Genomic DNA, 19,952 nt, shown 5'->3' on the forward strand with positions numbered 1-19,952 from the left:
TACACACACACACACACACACACACACACACACACAATCTTAAGTTTATCTTATATCTGAGTTAAGACATAATTATTCTGAAGCAGTGGTTTTCAAACATTTGAAGAATTCTTGGCAACACAACCATTCAATACAAAACTCTGTGTGGAAGGTGTGTATGAAGTCTTGAAGGGAACTCAGACCCTGATGATAGTGAGCTGCCTCTTCCTGTTCTCTTCTCCCTCCCCCATGCTCCAACAGCGACCCCTGTGGCAGCTCTAGGGAAGCCCGGTCCTTGCAGAAAGCAGACCCATGCCTTTAGCATCCCCCCGGGAAGCAAGCCATCTGGTACCTTGTAGAAACCCCTGCCAGGGACAGTGCTCTCCCCAAGCCCAGTGTCAGCACTTCTGTGTCTGTATGAATGCACATTCCTTCCCAGTGAACCCCATGCATTCTTCACTGCCCTGAGAATTTTTCCCTGATGTTCCTCACCACCCAGTGGAGCAAGCACTCCTCTATGCCCCTTCCTCATGGCTGCACTGGGAAGCTGGGGGCTCTTAGGGCACTTTACATTCACGCGACTGTGTTGGCCTTGGTGTCTGGGCCAAGCTTCTCATGCAGCAGCGGCAGGACCGCCTGGCTGGCAGAACCCTGCCTGCTGCAGCGTGGTTCCACTTCCTTTTCTTCTGCTTCCCTCCACAGGGCTGGTCACCATCCTCTAAATTAATAGATTTCCTTTCACGTAATTGAAGACAAGTTATAATCATCACCTGATAATATTAATTATATCAATAATTGATATTGATTATATCAATAATCATCACCCTGATTACTTCTGAGCACCAGAAGGCAACATTGACAATGATGTTTGAAAAGATGGAAGAAAGATTTAAAATTCCTAGGAAACAAAGTGCCCACTGTTGTGCCCCCTGACTTTGCATTTCCTGTTGTTCTGCCTCCCAGGTCAGTGTCCCCCTTCTCTTCAGCTGAGCGGGAGAGCCTGCCGTGACAAGCTGTCACCTGCCTGTTCAGGGGCTCTTCTCCAAGGCTCAGCCACCTGCTGGGATGGTGGGGGCGGCGGTGACAGGCCAAGCTCAGTGTTCAGTGAGGCCCAACAGTGCAAGGTGGCAGGAGGGCTGGAGGCTCCTTGCTGTGGGCCAGCACTTCCACTTTCCAGGCAAGAGGGAGTGGCCCCACAGCTGTCACTGACAGCCCCTGGGGTTTGCTCCAGACTTGGCAGAGGAGGACAGTCTCAGACTCCCAAATCACCTCTTTGAAATTCAGAAGAGCCACATTGTCGTCTCCCCTCCTCTATCTGACACAAAAACACACAAAAGATAAGCAAGCCCTAACTCTCTTTTACTCAGAGACCAACACTGCCAAGTTTTCTCTGTCTCCCACTCTCGCACACAGATTGATACATTCTCACACAGAATCTGGTTCTCTGTCTCTCTCTGTCTCTCTCTCTCTCTCTGTCTCACCCACACATCACACACACACACACACAGTATACTAATTAAACTCCAACTCTCTCCTACCTCACTTGACCCAGGTATTTTGAGAGAACCAAAGCCCCTGTTTTCTGGGGGAGCCCAGGCCATCTCGAGGTGTGACAACAGCACCTCCCCTAGTGGCAACACACAACTTGGGGTCTCTGCACTCTCAGACATTGACCTCCAGGTGTTTGGTAGCTGCTGCTTCACTGGATGAGTTCTCCTCCTCTCTTCCCAGCTGTGGGGACCGTGTAGATAAAACCAGTAAATTCATTCATGTTCTGGGGGATGATGAGAACAGAGAGTCCTGCTGCAGCCACAGCCTGAACATGCCCTCCAGGCATTTGTCGTGTAGCTGGCATTTGAGCTGAGGACATCTCCCCCACCACAAAAGCCTGCCCCCATCCTCAGGGGAAATCAGGACTGTCTTCTTTGCAGAAAGTGGGATGTGTGCCTGGGGATGTCCAGCCTGGTTGCCTTTATTCCTCCCAGGCTCCAGATAGGAAACCAGATAAAAATACACTTTGCTGTTTGCTCCTTTTTTTTTTTTTTCTCCCTAGCTTGGGTTAACCATTTTTACATTTTTACAGTATTTTTGCTAACGTCAACCATGTATCTTTGGTGACTTGAGCAGATTGTAAGAATGGGCAGTATAAAAATATCCTCTTTCAGTGGAAGCATGAGGTAAATGAGGAGGGGAGTGAGGGAGCTGCCGTCCCCGCTCTGTGCTGTCACTACTGCAGCCAGCGGCTTCATGTTCCGTGTATTATGAGTGAGACAATGCCTAAGCATAGAAAAAAGCACGATGGGGTGAAATCCTGGCATTTGGCATAAAGAACTGGAAAGGGGGGCCATATTTGCTATAGGGAGTGATGAGCTTTGGAGGACAGCCTTGGCGAGCACCCTGTTTAACAGCTGTAATTGGCAGTGATACTGGACAGCACAGGCCATGCCAGCTGTCTGCTCTATGCTCACCTCCTATTACTTCTCCTTTAGGAACTCCGTGCTTCAGCCATTGTGGATTGCTTGCATGTCCCAGCCTCTCTCTTATCCCTGGCCATTGCACAAGCTGCTCTCTGCCTGGACTTCCCTCCTCCAGTCACTTTGCCTGGTTAACTTCTACTTGTTCTCTAGGGCTGAGCATAGTGAAAATAATAGTTAACACTGGGCTGTGTAGGTGCTGATGAGAAACTGAGGCACAGAGAGGTAGGTTACTTGCCCCCGTTGCACAGGTAGAAAGAGGCAGTGCTGGTATCCAAACCCAGCCAAAGGCTCCAGGAGTTCTTAACCACCATCAGAAACTGCTTCTCTAACAGCTCCTGCCTGCCTTCCCTGACCCTTCCCTGTGTTGCGGAGTCTCCACTTGGTTTCAGAATACCTTGTACCTACTCTCATCTTCACCTTCCCTTGCTTTTCAATGTTTTTAACAATATATTTTAAGCTTCTGTTTTCTTGTCTGCCTCCCCACTGTCCTGTTCAGTTTAAGGGCAGGGACACTGGCTCATTTCTGGGACACCAGCTTCTCAGCAGGACCTGGCACAGAATGGTGCTTATTGCCTATTTCTTGATGGGATGAATGAATGAGTGGATAGATATGAATCCCTTAGGTAAACAAAACTGGCCAAGGTCTGGCAGACAAGCTGAGGGTCAAGCAGAGAGCCAATTTAGAAAGCTCCATTGTGGGATTGGAGGCAAGAAGGAGAAACAAGCCTAAGGGCGGCCCTATAGAGAAGGACATCTCCAGCCTCCGGAATCTTCACCTCCACTGAAGGGCTGGCAGGACAGTCAGCATGTAGAAAGACCACAGCACTGGGACCATTCAACCCTCGTGAAACCCGGGGCTATCTGCAGGCTACAGAGTTAGGAAAACTTGCCCCCCAGAGGTGGAATGCAATGAAAATGGGGCAGAGGGCAGCATAGCATGACCTTGTAGTGGCAGGGCTCTCTAGGAGGCATGCTTCATCACTCTTCTTTCCTTTTGTATCATTGCGATTCCTTCTGACCCAAATGTGTTAGCTTTTACATTGCCAGGGAACAAAGAAAACCATAACTTGTATCTCATGTAGCCAATCTCAGGTAGTTCCAGTAAGTTTATGACAATTAGACTCTCTCCTCCCACCCACCTCCCCTGCAGCAACATTGGAATCAATATATAGGGAACCAGGGCACATGTGGTGTGTCCACATAAGGCTAGAGGCCAGCACAGGCATGCTGGTCACCTTGAGCTTCTCTAACTAGGCACAGCAACATAGCTTGTGCATGAGGCAAGAATAGCCTGTCTGTCATAATTCACAAGATATGGGAGTGAGGGTTTGAAAGGATGTGCATGCCAAGTTTTTTATTGCCTGCCTTCAACCAGAAACCTGATGGTTGGGCTGACCACACTTTCTCCTTTCAGGGAGGGAAGATCCCCGTGAGATGGACAGCTCCAGAGGCCATCGCCTACCGCAAGTTCACTTCAGCCAGCGACGTTTGGAGCTATGGGATTGTCATGTGGGAGGTCATGTCATTTGGAGAGAGACCCTACTGGGATATGTCCAACCAAGATGTGAGTGTCAGCAGCACTTTGTCACCACAAACCCTCATCGAAGGGATCCCAAAGGCAGTAGCATACCAGTTCTTCCTGTTTTCAGCTCATGGCCTCATAACCTGAACCTGCAGTGTTCAGGGCAGGGGATACACGGACACCCTTAGCATGGATGTTGGAACTAATCAAAGAGCCCAGCATGGAGGTGTGAAAGTCACTATGACCACAAAGCCTGTAGAGGTGCCAAGGCCACAGTCCCCAACCCAAGAGACAAAGGGCTGTTTAATTCCAAATGGCTGAGGACCACGAATAGATCAGCCCCAAATTAAGCAGCAAAGTCTACCCTGCTTCTAAGCGTTCAGATTCTGTGTTTTCCTTCCCCATGCACGACAGAGGGGAAGGAGGCACTGGACTGAGGGCCAGGGCCTGGGTTCCCATCCTGCTCTGCCTCTGATGGCTGTGCTCCATTGAGCCAGTTGCAGTTTCTTTGTGGGACTTGTACCTCCTAGCTTTAAAGAGACGAATTGTCAAGGGCCCTTCTTCCTTGAGAATTCACTCTTCTATGATCCCAGGTCACCTATCAGTGAAGGAAGAGGTGGAAAGCTTTCCAAAGCTGGTCAGCTTCAGATGGACCACAGGAGAGGGCCTCTGTCTGTGGGGAGGTCAGCACTCCCCCAGGATGCCCTCAAGGGAAAAGGGTGAGAAAGGAAGAGAAGGGTCATCTAACATGCTTTAAATAGAGGCTTTTTGGAATGTTCCACATGAGAACCTTTGCTCCATACTTACTAAAAGGTGAGGAAGCCTTTTTAGGATGATTTGCTTTGATAAGTCTCCAATGAAAAGTCCTGCCTGAATTTCAACACTGCCTCTCACCCTGAGCTGATCTCCAGGGACCAGGGCTCTTTTGTGCTTTGAATACATACCCTCCCCTTGGTGCTGAGAGGATTACAATTTGCAAAGCTGCATATCTGTGTTCTCTGCTTGCCCTTCCCATCACTTTGGGAGAGGGGGTAGTTTTTATCCTTCCCAACTTACAGCTAAAAGAGAAAGAACGGCCCCCAGTTCAGATCTGAGTCCACTGGCAGCCAGCCACACTCTAACCCCCTCTGTGCTGGGGTGAACACTGAGGAATTTGTAAGCTGTGGAGTCAGCAAGCCTGCTCTCCTGCCACAGGTTTAGTGCCATGGCAGCTGCTCAGAAGATTGAGAAAGTGGCAATTTCCCTGAGAGACTGTGGAAAGAGGAGCTGGGGTACCTCTATGACAGTACTCCCTGTTGCCATGGACAGAGTGGCTCCAGCCTGGAGTGGGTGAAATGACTGCATCCTTAACCAGGTCCTGAAGTCAACCATGGCTGGTGTCTACGTCCTCTATTATCTGTAATTAGCAACACCTTGCCTCTGCTCCTGGAGCATGTCAAATCAGTAAGTGGTGGAGTTGGTACAAAGCCTGCTTTCATGAAATCAGCTGCACCCTGGTTCTGTCTATACCAGCTGCTAAATGAGTATAACACGTTAGCTAGAAAAAGCAGACCCAGCAGGGCGCAGTGGCTCGCGCTTGTAGTCCCAGCACCTTGGGAGGTGGAGGCGGGTGGATTGCTTGAGGCCAGGAGTTTAAGACCAGCCTGGTCAATATGGTAAAACTTTGTCTCTGCTAAAAATACAAAATTAGCCAGGCGTGGTGGCGCATGCCTGTAATCCCAGCTACTCGGGAGGCTGAGGCACAAAAACTGCTTGAGCCTTAGAGGTGGAGATTGCAGTGAACCAAGATCTCGCCACTGCATTCCAGCCTGGGTGACGGAGTGGGACCCTGTCTCAAAAAAAGAAAAAAAAGAAAAGAAAAGAAAAATCAGACCCATTTTATCCTGCCCAAGACCTTAATCTGATTAAGAACAATTCAGCACATACAGAATGAATTACAAAACTGTCTGACAAGCAGGATTTCACATTCAAGATATTTTCTGTCAATGCTGAAAACAAATAAAATTTCTGATATTAGACTTCCAGAATTCCCAAATTATTCATTTAACACACAGTCAGTGTATGCTAGTTGTGACTAAGCACTGTGCTTGCTGGTTCTATTCTTGAGGGTTTTATAGTCCAGTGGCATAAACATGGGGCTTTGAGAACATTTGAGTGGAGGAGGTAAGGGAAGACTTCCTGGACATTTGACATTTGAGATGGGTCTCAGAGGGAATAAGAACATCTGTAGAGTAGCAGTTTATTCTAATTTTGCTGTGCTTCTTCAAAATAAAGCCCCTAAGCATTGTCTCAAGTACAATTTTGCTCCCCGTGGGAGGCAAGAGGTGACTTCATGCCCATTCAGAAAGCTTCTTACAACCTGGCCTGGGAGAGAGCCAGGAGGGGCTCCCAGCTGCTGGACTGAAGCCTCACTCATCAGAAACCACCAAGGTGGTGGCGGTAAAGGATTTTACAGATGACAATTGAAAGGTTTTAAGGAAGAGAATTGCAGAGGCAAGTCAGAGTGCTGGTAATTAGGCTTCCAGAGCCCAGGAAGGCCTTTGAACATGTACAGAGAGTTTGTCAGTCAGAGAGAGCAACTTGGAAGTTCTGCTGCTTGGATCTGATTGACAGAGATAATGAGAGTGGCAGTGTCTGTGGAGAGGAACTGCAGTCTTATTGAAACATCAGAGCTTGACTTAACCCGCTCTACCCTGGTTTCTCCACTACTCTGAGCTCCTCCACTTCCCTCTCTCCAGTGCAAGGTCGAGTAGGCACTACCCACAGCCTGACTCACTAATGGGAAATACATGTCTGGGGGCAGCCGGGAGCAGGCCCTGAAAATGCAAGGGCAAGAGGAGGGGCTCTGCCCATTTCCCAGAGGAGTTCTAGTCACTCCATTCAGTCCCAGAGAGCACCTGGGGTCAAACTCCCTGCACCTGATCCCTACCGAACCCGCGTACCTACCATTTCTCAGTACAGGTGAATAAAGGCAACCCCTCACCACACCTCCTCCCTGCCCCTTTAATTAGATCCCAGGACGTTTGCTTACACTGGCCTTTGCAATGGCCAAAAGAGTTGTTGCTGAACTTTCAAAGTGAGACAGCAGAGAGCTCTGGGTAACAGTTGCCTGGACTGGTCTCCTTACCCTCACAGCTTTACTTTTACTTCTCTCTGGAAATGCCATCTGATTTCATTCTAATCTTCAATCTTCTCAGTAGCCACTTATCTCATCCTTTTATGGACCAATGAAAGGAGCCCAGAACTCACTTCTGTTTTCAACTCTGCTCAGTAGGACACACTATGCCTCCAACCTTAGGCCATCTCTTTCCATACAATTCAAACCTGGTCACTGGCATTTACAGCCATCATCAGATAGCCAGAATGAAGGTGTTTCTCCACTCCTCCTCCCTGTTCCCCATACCTGCTAGTGAGGCAAGTGTGACAGAGAATGATCTCAAAGTCCTATTAGAAGACCAAAGTTATTTTTTGATATAATGATGTTGTAATTTGACTATAAATTTCATGTGCTCAAAAATTTAGAAAACACACAAATCCTAAAGAAGATAATACAAATCGCCAAAGGCATAGTACTTCAATCAAAGACTTGAGTGGATAAATGCTACTCATATACCAATGAAAGACCTCAGTATTTTTTCCTTTGGGCTGAAGGGTAAAGCACACTTTTTTCCCTATGCGCAAGAAGCATTAATGCTCCCAGATTATCAGCTCAAGTAATAACAACAAAATTATTTACAAGAAGTAACAAATGGAGTAAAGTCCCATTTTCTAAACACAAACATGGTAGAGGGTTCCCACGGCTATGCTGTACCCTGCAAAGTGAGAAAAGTCCTTGATGCTTTTAAACATTATCTTCCTGGACCTCCAAAATGAGCAGTAGTAGCTCCCTTCTTTGCCGGGAAGACATCTACTATAATAGACACAGCCGTAATGACACCTTCTGTGTGATAAGGATTCATCCTACTACTCATCTGTGCTGTGCTCAACACACATCACTTCGGTGTCATTTAATCTTTGTAACAATCTCATCTGTGAAGTTTCAGGAAGTCAGGTGACTCTCCCAAGGTTCTATAGCTAAGAAGAAATGGAACTTGGATTTGAAACCAGCCTTCCAAGGTCTATGCACTATGTAGTACTATCACCAACACAGCCAAATGGGCCTGTGCTCCTAGCTGACCTGCCCAGAAAGGAGAAATCAGTGGCTTTTTGATGTCCTCTTAAAAAGAAACTAAACATACCAAACAAAGAGCAAATACAAAACACAAATACCGGAACAGTCTTCAAAAAAAAAGTGACTCGTGCCTGTAATCCCAGCACTTTGGGAGGCCCAAGTGGGCGTATCACAGGGTCAAGAGATCGAGACCATCCTGGCCAACATGGTGAAATCCTGTCTCTACTAAAAATACAAAAGTTAGCAGGGCGTGGTGGCGCGTGCCTGTAGTCCTAGCTGCTCGGGAGGCTGAAGCAGGAGAATTGTTTGAACCCGGGAGGTGGAGGTTGCAGTGAGCCGAGATTGTGCCACTACACTCCAGCATGGGCAACAGAGTGAGACACCATCTCAAAAAAAAAAAAAAAAAAAAAAAAAAAAGCCAGTGGGATGCCATGATGCCATGCTATGGAGGCAACAAGGGAAACAGAATTGAGTTCCATTCAGTCTAGAGCTTACAGGGAGAAGACTCAGCGTGTGTATGGGTACCCATTCTCTTGATCCCTTGCCAGAAGAGTTTGGATCAGCTGGTCACACCATGGAGCTGTGCTCTCACAGAAAGGCCCTGACTCCAGTGCTCTTTCTTGTTCCAGGACAGGTGGTAGAGCTTGTCAGTGAGGAAAATTATTATCTGGGGCTCTAACATCTAACGACCTGAGCAGAGATGGCATTAGTTTAGGGGACCACCAGGAACGTTAACTGGCCTGCACTGGAAGACTTTGGGGATGCCTAGCACCGTGAGAGGTTGAATTGGACTCTAGCTCCTCCTGCTGGCCCTACCTAACTTGCCCTTATGCAATCCAGAAGGAGCTCCAGGGGCCATTCAATGGGTAATCCCACTTGGAGATTCTGTGACTGGGACCCTCAATCTAGTTATTTGGAAGGAACTGGAAAAGGATGCGGGGTTTGTGAGCCAGGCTGATGGGAATGATGCCCAGCTGCTCATTCTCATAGATTACTTAGTTTAGCTCCATGTCCTTGTTGCATACCGAGAAGACATCAGACACCTCCAGGGGCTGTTCTCCAGGCTGAGATTACTCTTACAGCCCAACAGAGGCCTAGGAAATGCAGCTTTTGAAGTATTCAAAACTTAAAATCAAGCACCGCTGTGATTTATTCCCAGCCCCATCTTTTGCTAGTTGTGTGCCCCTGGGCAAGTTACTTCACTGTTTATGCCTCCATTTTCTCATGGGGAAATGGGGTTAAAATGGTTGTCCTCAGAGGATAGCAGGGGAATTTGACTGACTACAGTTTAGAGGAGAGAAAAGATTGTCAGTGCAACACAGTGTTCAAAAGAAACTATTCCCAGTCACTGGATTTTTAAATATAGTAATAAAGTTGATATGGTTTGTATGCTTGATTTTCACCCTATTGAATGGAAGAACTAATACACCTTGATTATCTCCACTGACTTGGTTATCATTTTATCTCATGTCCTGTCTCATGTCCTACATACTGTGCATAGAAATTGTAAAAACTAAACTAACTGAAAATACTCACTTTTTGACCAATTTATAAAGTATATAAAAAAGAATAATCAGTTGAAATGAATCGGATTATTTATAAGTAGAGGCAAAAACACCAAAAACCCCCTGAAGTCCAAATTATTTCCTTTGTTGTTTAAAATGCTTTAACTATTTATTTTAATATAAAATCAATGCAGGATTATTATAGAAAACAAAAAATTCAAACAAGCAAAGAGAAAAACATAAAAAATATTCAGGTTTCTGCCTATCCAGAGGCAACTGCTATTAACACCATGCTGTATATCCTTCTAAGGTCTTTTCTATGCATGTGTATAATAGTTGGTTTTTATTTTGTTTTTTACAAAAGCAAGATTATACTATACCTGAAGTTATGCAGCCAGCTCTTTTGCCTATTACAATATGAGCATATTTCCATTTCAATAGGTAGATTTTTGTAGTATCACTTTAAGGCGTACATTGTATTTTAGGCCTTCTGTTGCATTATGGGTGTACCATAATAAATTCATATGTTTAGCACTTGGGTCACTTACAATTATTTTTTTAATATAAAAAGCACAGAGTAGGCATAATTGATTTAAATGCATTTGAAGTTAAGATGTACTGGATGAAAAAACACAAAGATCTGAAAAACAGACAAAGTACTTAATGTTCCTAGAATCTTTACAAAATTACTCTCTGGAGTTTGTGAAAATTACCAAAATCTGATTGACGGTATTCATTTTAGACCACCTTGTTATTTGGACTGTTGTCATTGATTTGAACCAATTTGTTTAACCAAGTCCATTCATGTTGCTGCCTCATGAGGATTATGACAAATAATGCAGAGGAGGCATCTAGAGGGTCTCTAGCATGGAGTAAGTGCTCCACCAATGCTAATCCCTTTCCTTCCTTTCTCTTCCCTTCCAAATGAAAGAATGAGTCCACCACAAGTTTTGAGGACATCCTTTATAAATAGTGAGTTCACTGGGTTTCCCACGTCTTTGTTTCATCACCCCTGGTGCCACCAGCTTCCAGTAAGGCAGAATTGGGCCCTATGTGTTCTTAAAGAGTGGAGATGCTAAAGCTGTTCACTGGCTCATTCTTCAACAAACATTTACAGAGGTCCATGTGTGTCAGGCCCTGCACCAGGAACTGGGGACATAAAGAAGTACTATGATGTGGCCCCTGCTTTCTAGGAGCCCAAAGTCTAGGGGGATAAACCAAGTGCACAGAAAATCCATTACAGCGGAAGGTGTGCGAGCACAGAGCAAGGGCATCTGAGCCAGCCTGGATATAAAGGGGATGATTTGTGAGTGACTGGCTGGTGGCAGTCACACAGTCACACCTGTTCCTTGTATGTCACTGCAGGTCATCAATGCCATCGAGCAGGACTACCGGCTGCCCCCACCCATGGACTGTCCAGCTGCTTTACACCAGCTCATGCTGGACTGTTGGCAGAAGGACCGGAACAGCCGGCCCCGCTTTGCAGAGATTGTCAACACCCTAGACAAGATGATCCGGAACCCGGCAAGTCTCAAGACTGTGGCAACCATCACCGCTGTGTGAGTCTAGTGAAATGGTGATCCCTAAATATGGGTGGTTTCATGGTCAGGGGCATAGCCAGCAGCCTCTAACCATGATCGTGTTCAAATTTTTTAAACAGTATCTAGTTACAGTGTGGGCCTTATGTTGAGGAGAGCACGCATGCGTGAAGAAAGGTAGGAGAACATTGCAATGATCGTGATAGAGAAAATAGTGTCTTAAATCAGGATAATGGCTGTGGAAAAAAGTAAATGAGTTTTGGCAATTTGGGAGACAAAATCTTTATGACTTGGTGAAGGATTGGACATGGATGTTGAGCGTGAGGGAGATGTCAAGATAGCACCCGGATTTCTGGTTTGGATACCTGGGTGTCTGCTTTGAAATGTGCCAAAGAAGGTTGGCAGTAGTTCTCATTGCTCCATTTTTTTTTTCAAATAGCTAAGGATGAAACTAGGAAAAAAATGTTACCAATATATCTGGGGAGGTTGTGGTAAAATATGCATATTTTTAAAAGGATCATGTCTTTGAATGGTGAGGCTCCTAAATTTTGGTTTACAAAGGAGTTGGGAGCCTTCCGTTCCCTTCAGACTAAACGCTTTGTCAATCTGCCTGTCTGGGTTAACTGACCTGTGACAGTACCCAGAGGCAGAGACACTGGCCACCTGGATGTAGAAGTCATGCTGATTTAGGATTCCATGAGGAAGAAAGGTTCAGCCCAGGGCTCCACTATAATCCTCATTCCATCAGGAATGCTGCCTTCCATGAAGTCAGCTGTCAGGCCAGACTGGGGCACTGTCCATGCATCTCTGCAGTGTGTGGTCATCTGCCCCTCTCTGTCTCACCAGGCCTTCCCAGCCCCTGCTCGACCGCTCCATCCCAGACTTCACGGCCTTTACCACCGTGGATGACTGGCTCAGCGCCATCAAAATGGTCCAGTACAGGGACAGCTTCCTCACTGCTGGCTTCACCTCCCTCCAGCTGGTCACCCAGATGACATCAGAGTAAGTGATGAGAATCTCTCTGTCCAGACCACACCTAGGGGTCAGTGCTCCTTCCCTGCTATTGCAGATGCTGTGAGTCCTATTTCTGGCCTCATCCCTGGAGCTCCGTCTCTGTATAGACCAGGCCTGGACAGGGAGCACCTTGGAAAGATGTAGGGGGATGTGAGGGTGGGGTGGGGAGGTGGAAATCCACTCTGGGCCTCAAATGAGAGTTCTTCAAAGTTATAGCCATATGTCATTTGCCTAATCACCCAGAGTCTCTTCCCCATTTAAGTTTTTTAACTCGACTCATCAAAGAGAACATCCAGATGGAAAGAACACAGACAGCCAGTACTTTAAATAACATAGCAGGAAAAGCATTGCACTGATTCAGCAACAGTCTGAGATGTATGGGGGGCTTGTCCTTATACTTAGATAGCAGTTGTCAATAAGCATGCATTTCCATCCCCCACAATTATTTACCAGTCTGTGTCTCCCACAGGAGTTTGGAGGAATACACAAAATAAAATTATTCAAATAAGATGAGAGCCAGAAAGAATTTTAAAGATCCATGTGGTCCAGCATTTCCCCTAAGAATGTTCAGAGAAGCACCAGTTGTGGGAAATGTTAATAAGTTCTCCTTGGAAAAAAGGTCCTGCAGTCAAATAAATTTGGGAAATATTGTGCACTTTATCACCTTCTTGGAGATTCACTGCTCATATTAGCATTATAAAGGCCACGAGAAATCCTGAAATAAAGGAACCCATTTAAAATTATTAAATACCATAGAACCGTATTTTTGAGGGGCAGGGTTTTATAGAACTGTAGTCTGGGAAATATTTATCTAGTTCCACCCCTTCCATTCTGCAGATTCTGAACTTATGTGACATTAGTGCTCACAAGTGGCAAAGTTGAGACACAAGCCTGCTTTTCTGGCTGCCAGTTCAATGTTCTGCTACCTGTCCACCCCAGGGTCTCAGTGGTTCCCAGGCTTTGCTGCACACTGGAATCACCCGAGGACCTTTAAAAACTATTGATGCCTGGTTCTCACTCCCATACCTTCTGATTAGTTGTGGTGAGATCTGAGCATCAGAGATTTTTAAAGCTCCTCAGGTGATTCTAATGTGCAGCAAAGTTTGGGAACCACTGGATTAAGGTTGGCAAGGGTCAAATTTCACCTTCTATACTCACAGAAGCTCACATAATCCTACCTAGGAAATTAACTCTACCCTTCAAACACACACACACACGCACGCGCACACACACACACAGGGGGACTTCATGGGCTCCATGGGCTACAACATGTACCAATAGCACATATTGTGGAATCTGGCAGCCTGTAATATACATTTCCTATGGTAGAAGATTCATTCATCCATCAGTCTGCAAACACGTATTGATCACCTATTATACAATGGGCACAGTGCAAGGTGCTGGGATTTCCTCCTTGCAACTGGGGCAAACCAGTTGCTGAGTCCCAGGAAAGAGTGGTGGTGATCCACCTCGTAGCTGAGCCCCCAGGGACAGCTTCCTGACATTCTGACGGTTTTTCTGTCAGTATTCCTGGAGTCCAGCTCCACCTCTCTGAGGTCTTTTTTTTTTTTTTTTTTTTCCAGAAATGGTGGAGCCACCACTTTCTCCAGGGAGATGGTTTAAATGTATGTCTAGCTTTGGATCCACTGAACATCAGAATACATTTCTTAAAAACTAGATTCATTTTCTGGTGATGCCATAAAAAGATGGTTCCTGCCATTAAGAATGACTGTCAAATAGACAGCAAAAATTAATAAATAGAAAAGATGCACTCCCCAGTGGAAAACCAACTTCCTCATCTTTTAGAGTGAAAATTGATGCCCCTAGATAATCAGAGGGACTGAGTTCAGAGATAGAATCAGGTGTTTATGAAGACTGGCTACTCCATTTTCCCACTGTGATTTGCCTGCGTATGGGGGCCATTGTCACATAATCCCCCAGGATCTAAAAGAATTCTCTCAGTCTGAGAATAATCACATGAAAAAGATAAGGGGAAGACCAAAAGGAAAGTGAAACTGTAAATTAAGGGATTTTGTTCAAAGTAAAGCATGTCCACACACTATTAGAGCAATTTGATTTGTTTATTGAGAAGTAAAACAAAGAAAAGGAAAATAAGCACTTAATAAAATAGATTGTGGGACAATCTGTGAATTCAAAATTCAAGCATGCCTCCCTAAAGTATTTGCCAAAAAGACACGAACACTTTGAGCATCTCAACCAGCAGCATCCCTTGGGAGACTGACTACTAACCGAAAGGGGCATGGGGCGGGACAGCCAAGGCATTGTGGACAGAGATCCATCCAAGGGTTCACCAGGGTCTGATGTGCAGTGTACAAAGCAATCAGCTGTGCCGGATTTGGGGGGCTTTAGAGGAAATACAGTCAGGACCTTAGAAGAGTTCTGCCAGCATCCCTGCAGGGGTGCTGAGAACCAACTTGTCTTGTATTTGAATACCAGCTCCACCACTGCTCACCTACTCTGTGACCTTAAGCACATTACTTAACTTCTCGGAGCCCTGCTTGCCTTGTTTATAAATAATTTATAAATTATTATAAATAATAATGCCCGTCTCATTAGTCTGTGATGGGAGGTTAATGGAATGGCACACGCAAAGTACTTGATCCATTATCTACCCATAGCATGCACACAAAAAATGGTTACTGTTAAATTTTTATCATCATTGAGTTTGCAGTGGTTTCTCTAATTTTGTGAAATGCTTTCACATAGGTTTAAATGAGATAGTGTATGGCACGTGGGATGCATTCAAGCAGTGTTATGTATTATTATTAACTGAGAAAGAATGCATGGGTCTAGCACAGGTCAACTATAAGCCATGAACTTGTTCTTATTAATCCAATTCAGTGCTCTATCCTGGACATATTCCTTGGATTCCTGATTGGGCAGATATTTTAGTTATTTTGAGACCACTCTTCTTAAAAATACTTACATTAAAATTCAAACGGAGGCAGAAAATGGAAACTCAGGGGAAAACATCAGAAGACCAGGTGAGCCCCATATCTTTTCAGTCTCAGCGGGTGATCACTAATTTAGGCAGAAAACTCCACAGAATAACTTAAGCCCCATATAGTGTGCACTTGGAGTGTTAAAAAATAGCAGAGGAAAATTCCAGTCCATCTGAGGGTCAAGAGACAATGAAGGGGCTGCCTTAGAGCCCGTACATAAGGAACACACCCCTGGAACAAGGCGCAGCACTCCCAGGATTGTCTAAGCTGAGGGGGTATTAGAGAAGAGGGAGAAACTGAAAGTGAGCAGAAAAATCTCTAATTGCAAGTTGCCAAAAACTTGGGTAAACTTAAGCTAGTTGGATTTTTGTAGCATGGCTACTTCCCAGGAGCATGGCTTTAGTGATGAGTTTTGATCTGCGAACAGCTGACCTAACACTAAAGTGACTTTTTTTCTGGCTCTTTCCTCCTAGAGACCTCCTGAGAATAGGGGTCACCTTAGCAGGCCATCAGAAGAAGATCCTGAACAGCATTCATTCTATGAGGGTCCAGATGAGTCAGTCACCAACAGCAATGGCATGAGAACTCTTGTTTCTTGGGGAAAGAGAGGAGGGAAAAGCACCAAGGTCAAGGGGGACCAGAGGTTGACCACTGTGGAATGTACTGGAGAGACTGGCTTCCCAGCTGAGGAATGCATTTCCATCAGTGAAGAATCAACCGGACCTGTTGCTAATAGGCAGCCTTCATTTCTCAGTGACAGAAGCATGTTTGAGATGCCGTGGGAAACCAAATATATAATAATAAAAATATAAAAAGGTGATGTTCAACAGAAGTGAAGGCAAAACAATATGCATCAGGAGAACAAGAGTAAACCCAGCTCCCATCCTCAGTGGGCTGGAGTTGCCCATCCACAGGAAGAAAGGGAAGGAGGTAGAGGGAAGAAACAGAAGCAGTGTTCCATTTTCTTCCTCACCAATGACATTCTTTTCTTTTCTCCTTTTGTACTCCTCCCTGAGAGCCCCCTCCCTTCTCCCACACTCGTTTCCCTTTGCTCATGACTCCTGTAGGGAAGTTTCTTCAAACAAAACCCAGCTCCTGAGTCTCCAGATGTTGTTCTGTCAGTTGCCAAAGGACTTTGCTGACCACTGCATGGGGATCCAACCAATTCAATTAATGTCTTCATATTGAAGAAGAGATGTACCTTCAATTGAAAACCTCGTTTTTCTTTTGTTTGCATTTTCTGCAAAAAGGAAAAAGAAACCACAAATTGGAGAAAAAAAAAAAAAAAGAAAAACCTGTTTCCGTGTGCCAAAGCACACATATGTATGTCTGCGTTATAAAATGACTGTGCTTGTTCATAACAGATGCAAACAAGAAAGAAGAACTGGGAAGTCTTTGTCCCTAGGAAATCCAAAGGGGCTGGAATATGGTGTTGGTTTGGCTTTCTGGTTGGCCCAATCGGCCTATTGGCTCAATGGGAAGAGAGGAGAGGGAGAAAAATAAAATGAAAGGAAAAAAATTAAAAGCTTGCAAATTCAGACAGGAAACAGGTGAGTGGTTTGAATTGGATGCAGTGTGGGCCATCCTGGAATGATACTGACTGATTAATTATTCCTGATAACATCTGAAGAAAAGGAGAAGGAAAGTGTTTCTGGAGAATGTTCTTTCACCTCACTGGAATCTGCAATTCAAGAAGTGACAAGGGAGAATTCTTGCTTTACCTATGGACTGGCTTAAGCCGCGTGGCATCCGAGGAATGTTTCAAATGTGTCTGTGTTTCTCTTTACATTCCTTATTGTACCTCATCGTTCAATTCACTTTTGTAAATTCCACCTAACATTTAATTATTTTTAATTTCTCCTTTTACCTTAATCTCCTTGCTAATTTTATCTGTCTAATTAAAATGAGCAGAAGCATGTCTGGGTTTACGTAAAATGGTGTCAGAGTGTGTATACCTGGACCCCAGTGGGTTGTCCCCAAGTTTCAAGAGAATCCTTAAAAACTGTCTTTCTTCTTTCTAATGTGGGAGGGAGGGAACACATCCCTGACCCCATGAATGCCAAGAAGCAGAATATATTAAACTCACTGGCACTGATGTGACCCAAAGGAAAAACTGAATAAAAGAGGCTTAAGAAGTCGCTGGCAAATAAACACAAACAATCACCATGAATACACTATCAACCCTGATTTTAGTTTACACACTGCATTTGAGAAGTCCACATCCAGGCCAATTTTGTAAATGTAGACTGCTTGGTTGTGGTTTATCTATGAACGTGCAGTTGGGAGTGGAGGGATATGAGGCAGTGAAAGATGTTATGGTGGCCAAGTAGCTCATTTAATACATATTTACATTGCTAATAGCCTTTTCCCCTAGTCATTGTTAACTTTGATATGGGGTGGTTCTTGCCTTCTAAAATCACTGGCCAAGATCCCCTGAACAATCAACCCCCTCAGAGCGGCCCACTGGCCTGGGGGTACAGCATTAATTCAGGGGCGCTCATCTTAAATCACCATCCATGTGCTGAACCCCCTGGAGAATGGAAGTAGATGGACAGAACTCCTCTCAGCAAGTTTGCCTGAGGCTGCAAAGGACCCCAAACCAACCACACAAGTAGAAGAGAAAATTTCCCTTTATTAATTGCTTACCAATTCCATGCACAATTTACTAATTACCCCAAAGACCCCAATCCATGAGTATCATACAAGGCTAAGCAATTTGGCTAATCTACTCTCAATTTTCCACAGGAATGAATTTTAATCTGTCACTGAATTCCTCTGGCAGAATCTTTAACCCCGAATTCTCACTGCCACCTCCACCAATGCCAGCTCATCTTCTGGTTGTGGACAAAGCAGGGTCGAGGTGAAAGTCCTGTTAAACCCTTTGGCTTGGTTTCACCATAGATCCCAGAATGGAGAGAGCGAGAACCCAAAGTGCACAAGAGGAAAGCATGAGAGGTCAGCAGAGCCAAGGCCAGGGTGCCTCAAGGCACAGTTTTCAGTGAGGTGGGCACGACCAAGATCTGGACACCCCCAACCGCCACAGATGCCCTGCACAAGGCCCCACCCCTACACCCCAGATGAACTACAGGAACACATGAAGCCTGAAGGGAAGGAGATGTGTCGCTAGTGAGTGAGACACATTACCTCTGCAGCACGGGGCCAGCCATGAATCTTTCTGAGCCTCCATTTCCTCATCTGTGTAATAGGAAAATATCACCTACCTTCGATGAAGAGTATCTAACATTCATGAGCAGGTTCTCTATGCCAGGCACTTATCTAAGTGCCTTACATGCATGAAATCTCTTCCTTACCGTAATCTTGTGAAGTAGTAGCAGGTAATTTATTGTTCCCAATTTTGGATGAGGAAACTGAGAGACAAAGGCCCTTCACAGATCACACAATGGTGGAGTCAGGATTTTGACTCGGGCAACCTGACTCCTTGCTCTTAACCACTTACCCCAGTGGGTCTCACACTTGAGTATGCATTGGTATCACCTAGAAGTATTGTTAAAACAAAGATCATAGGCCCCACCTTTGGGCTCCTGATTCAGCAGGTCTAGAGTGGAACTAGAGAACATGCACTTCTCACAAGTTTCCAGGTGCTGCTGATGCTGCTGGTCCAGGGACCATGCTTTGAGAACCACTGTATTACCCCAGCCTACCTTCCTGAGAATTAGTGATAATAGACATAAAGCTCCTGCTTCAGGAAATCATAGTGATCAGGGTTCTTGAGATACCCAGAAAGAAGGGAATGAACCCTCACACTTTTGGCATGAAGTGATGGGAGAGGCTGGTTCCCATCTAGTGTCTCCTCCACTGGCACATTTAGCTTCAGGGGGCTTTACTCACACCTTCAAAGAAGCTCCGTGGGGAGAATACTGTCAGTGAGATCCCCAATGCTCTAAATTTCAGCTACATATGCTGCCTCATCATCTCACAGAAGACTAAATCCAATTTGGACCCTTACTTACACTTACTTACTTACTTACACTTTGCACAATGGTCAGTGGCCCATGGCCCTGAGAGCCAGGTTAAAGAGATGGAACCTGCAGCCATGCTGTGTAGCCCAGAGCGTGAGCTAAAAGGGGACTGCTCAGCCAGCACAGAAAGGGGGCTGCTCAGCCAGCACACCTGCAGCCACTGGGAGTCAGGTGGGCAGAGGTCACACGGGGGCAGGTGGGAGGTGTTTAATTAATGTTTCCGGGTCAAGGGTAATGGAAATGGAGGTGATTTGTGGAGAATTCTTGGAGATTATGCCCCACCTTTCCACACCCTCTCCCTGTCCCTTCCAGCACTCAAAGACATGAATGACTGTAGAGAGGTAGATAAATCGACAGATTATATGTTTATTGTATCACCTGGGTGTCCAAATACATTCATACGCTACTGAAATTATGTGCTTCTTTCCACCTTCCACCTCTCCATATGTCTCCTTCCCACCACGTCACATGTGGAGCCAGGCCACTGGATTCTTGCCAAGGCCACCTGGGATAATGGAATTAAATGAGAACACAAAGTTTTTCTTAACCGTGCACTTATGAAGAGAGCAGAGAAACCAGTGAGGGTTGAGGAATAGGACTTTAGGAATATCGGAGGGCAGGAAGACTGAGACATACAGCAGGAAGAAAAGAATTTACAAAGTATCAGTTAAAATGAAAGGTTCTAACAGTTCCCTGGCATTCTAAGAAGGCCTTTTGGCCTTTTGGAGGAGCCTGGGAATCCATCATCTTTTCAGAAATATTAGTGACTCTGGCACCAACTGACTGAGGGCATGGTGAGGTCC

The 19,952-nt window shown here is 45.4% G+C and overlaps 1 protein-coding gene across 1 annotated transcript in view; it reads left to right on the forward strand.

Moving 5' to 3' along the window:
• EPHB1 (EPH receptor B1) overlaps window positions 1-17,104 on the forward strand; it is a 443,952-nt gene extending 426,848 nt beyond the window's left edge. Inside the window, exons 13-16 of the mRNA XM_012000023.1 lie at window positions 3,871-4,020; window positions 11,020-11,213; window positions 12,039-12,194; window positions 15,643-17,104. Of these exons, the coding sequence (XP_011855413.1) occupies window positions 3,871-4,020; window positions 11,020-11,213; window positions 12,039-12,194; window positions 15,643-15,751 (609 nt within the window). The 3' untranslated portion in view covers window positions 15,752-17,104. The remainder of the gene's footprint in view (window positions 1-3,870; window positions 4,021-11,019; window positions 11,214-12,038; window positions 12,195-15,642) is intronic.
• The last annotated feature ends 2,848 nt before the right edge of the window (window positions 17,105-19,952 follow it).

The sequence above is a fragment of the Mandrillus leucophaeus genome, unplaced genomic scaffold (assembly GCF_000951045.1).
Source record: "Mandrillus leucophaeus isolate KB7577 unplaced genomic scaffold, Mleu.le_1.0 Scaffold612, whole genome shotgun sequence".
In the NCBI taxonomy this organism is placed as follows: domain Eukaryota; kingdom Metazoa; phylum Chordata; class Mammalia; order Primates; family Cercopithecidae; genus Mandrillus; species Mandrillus leucophaeus.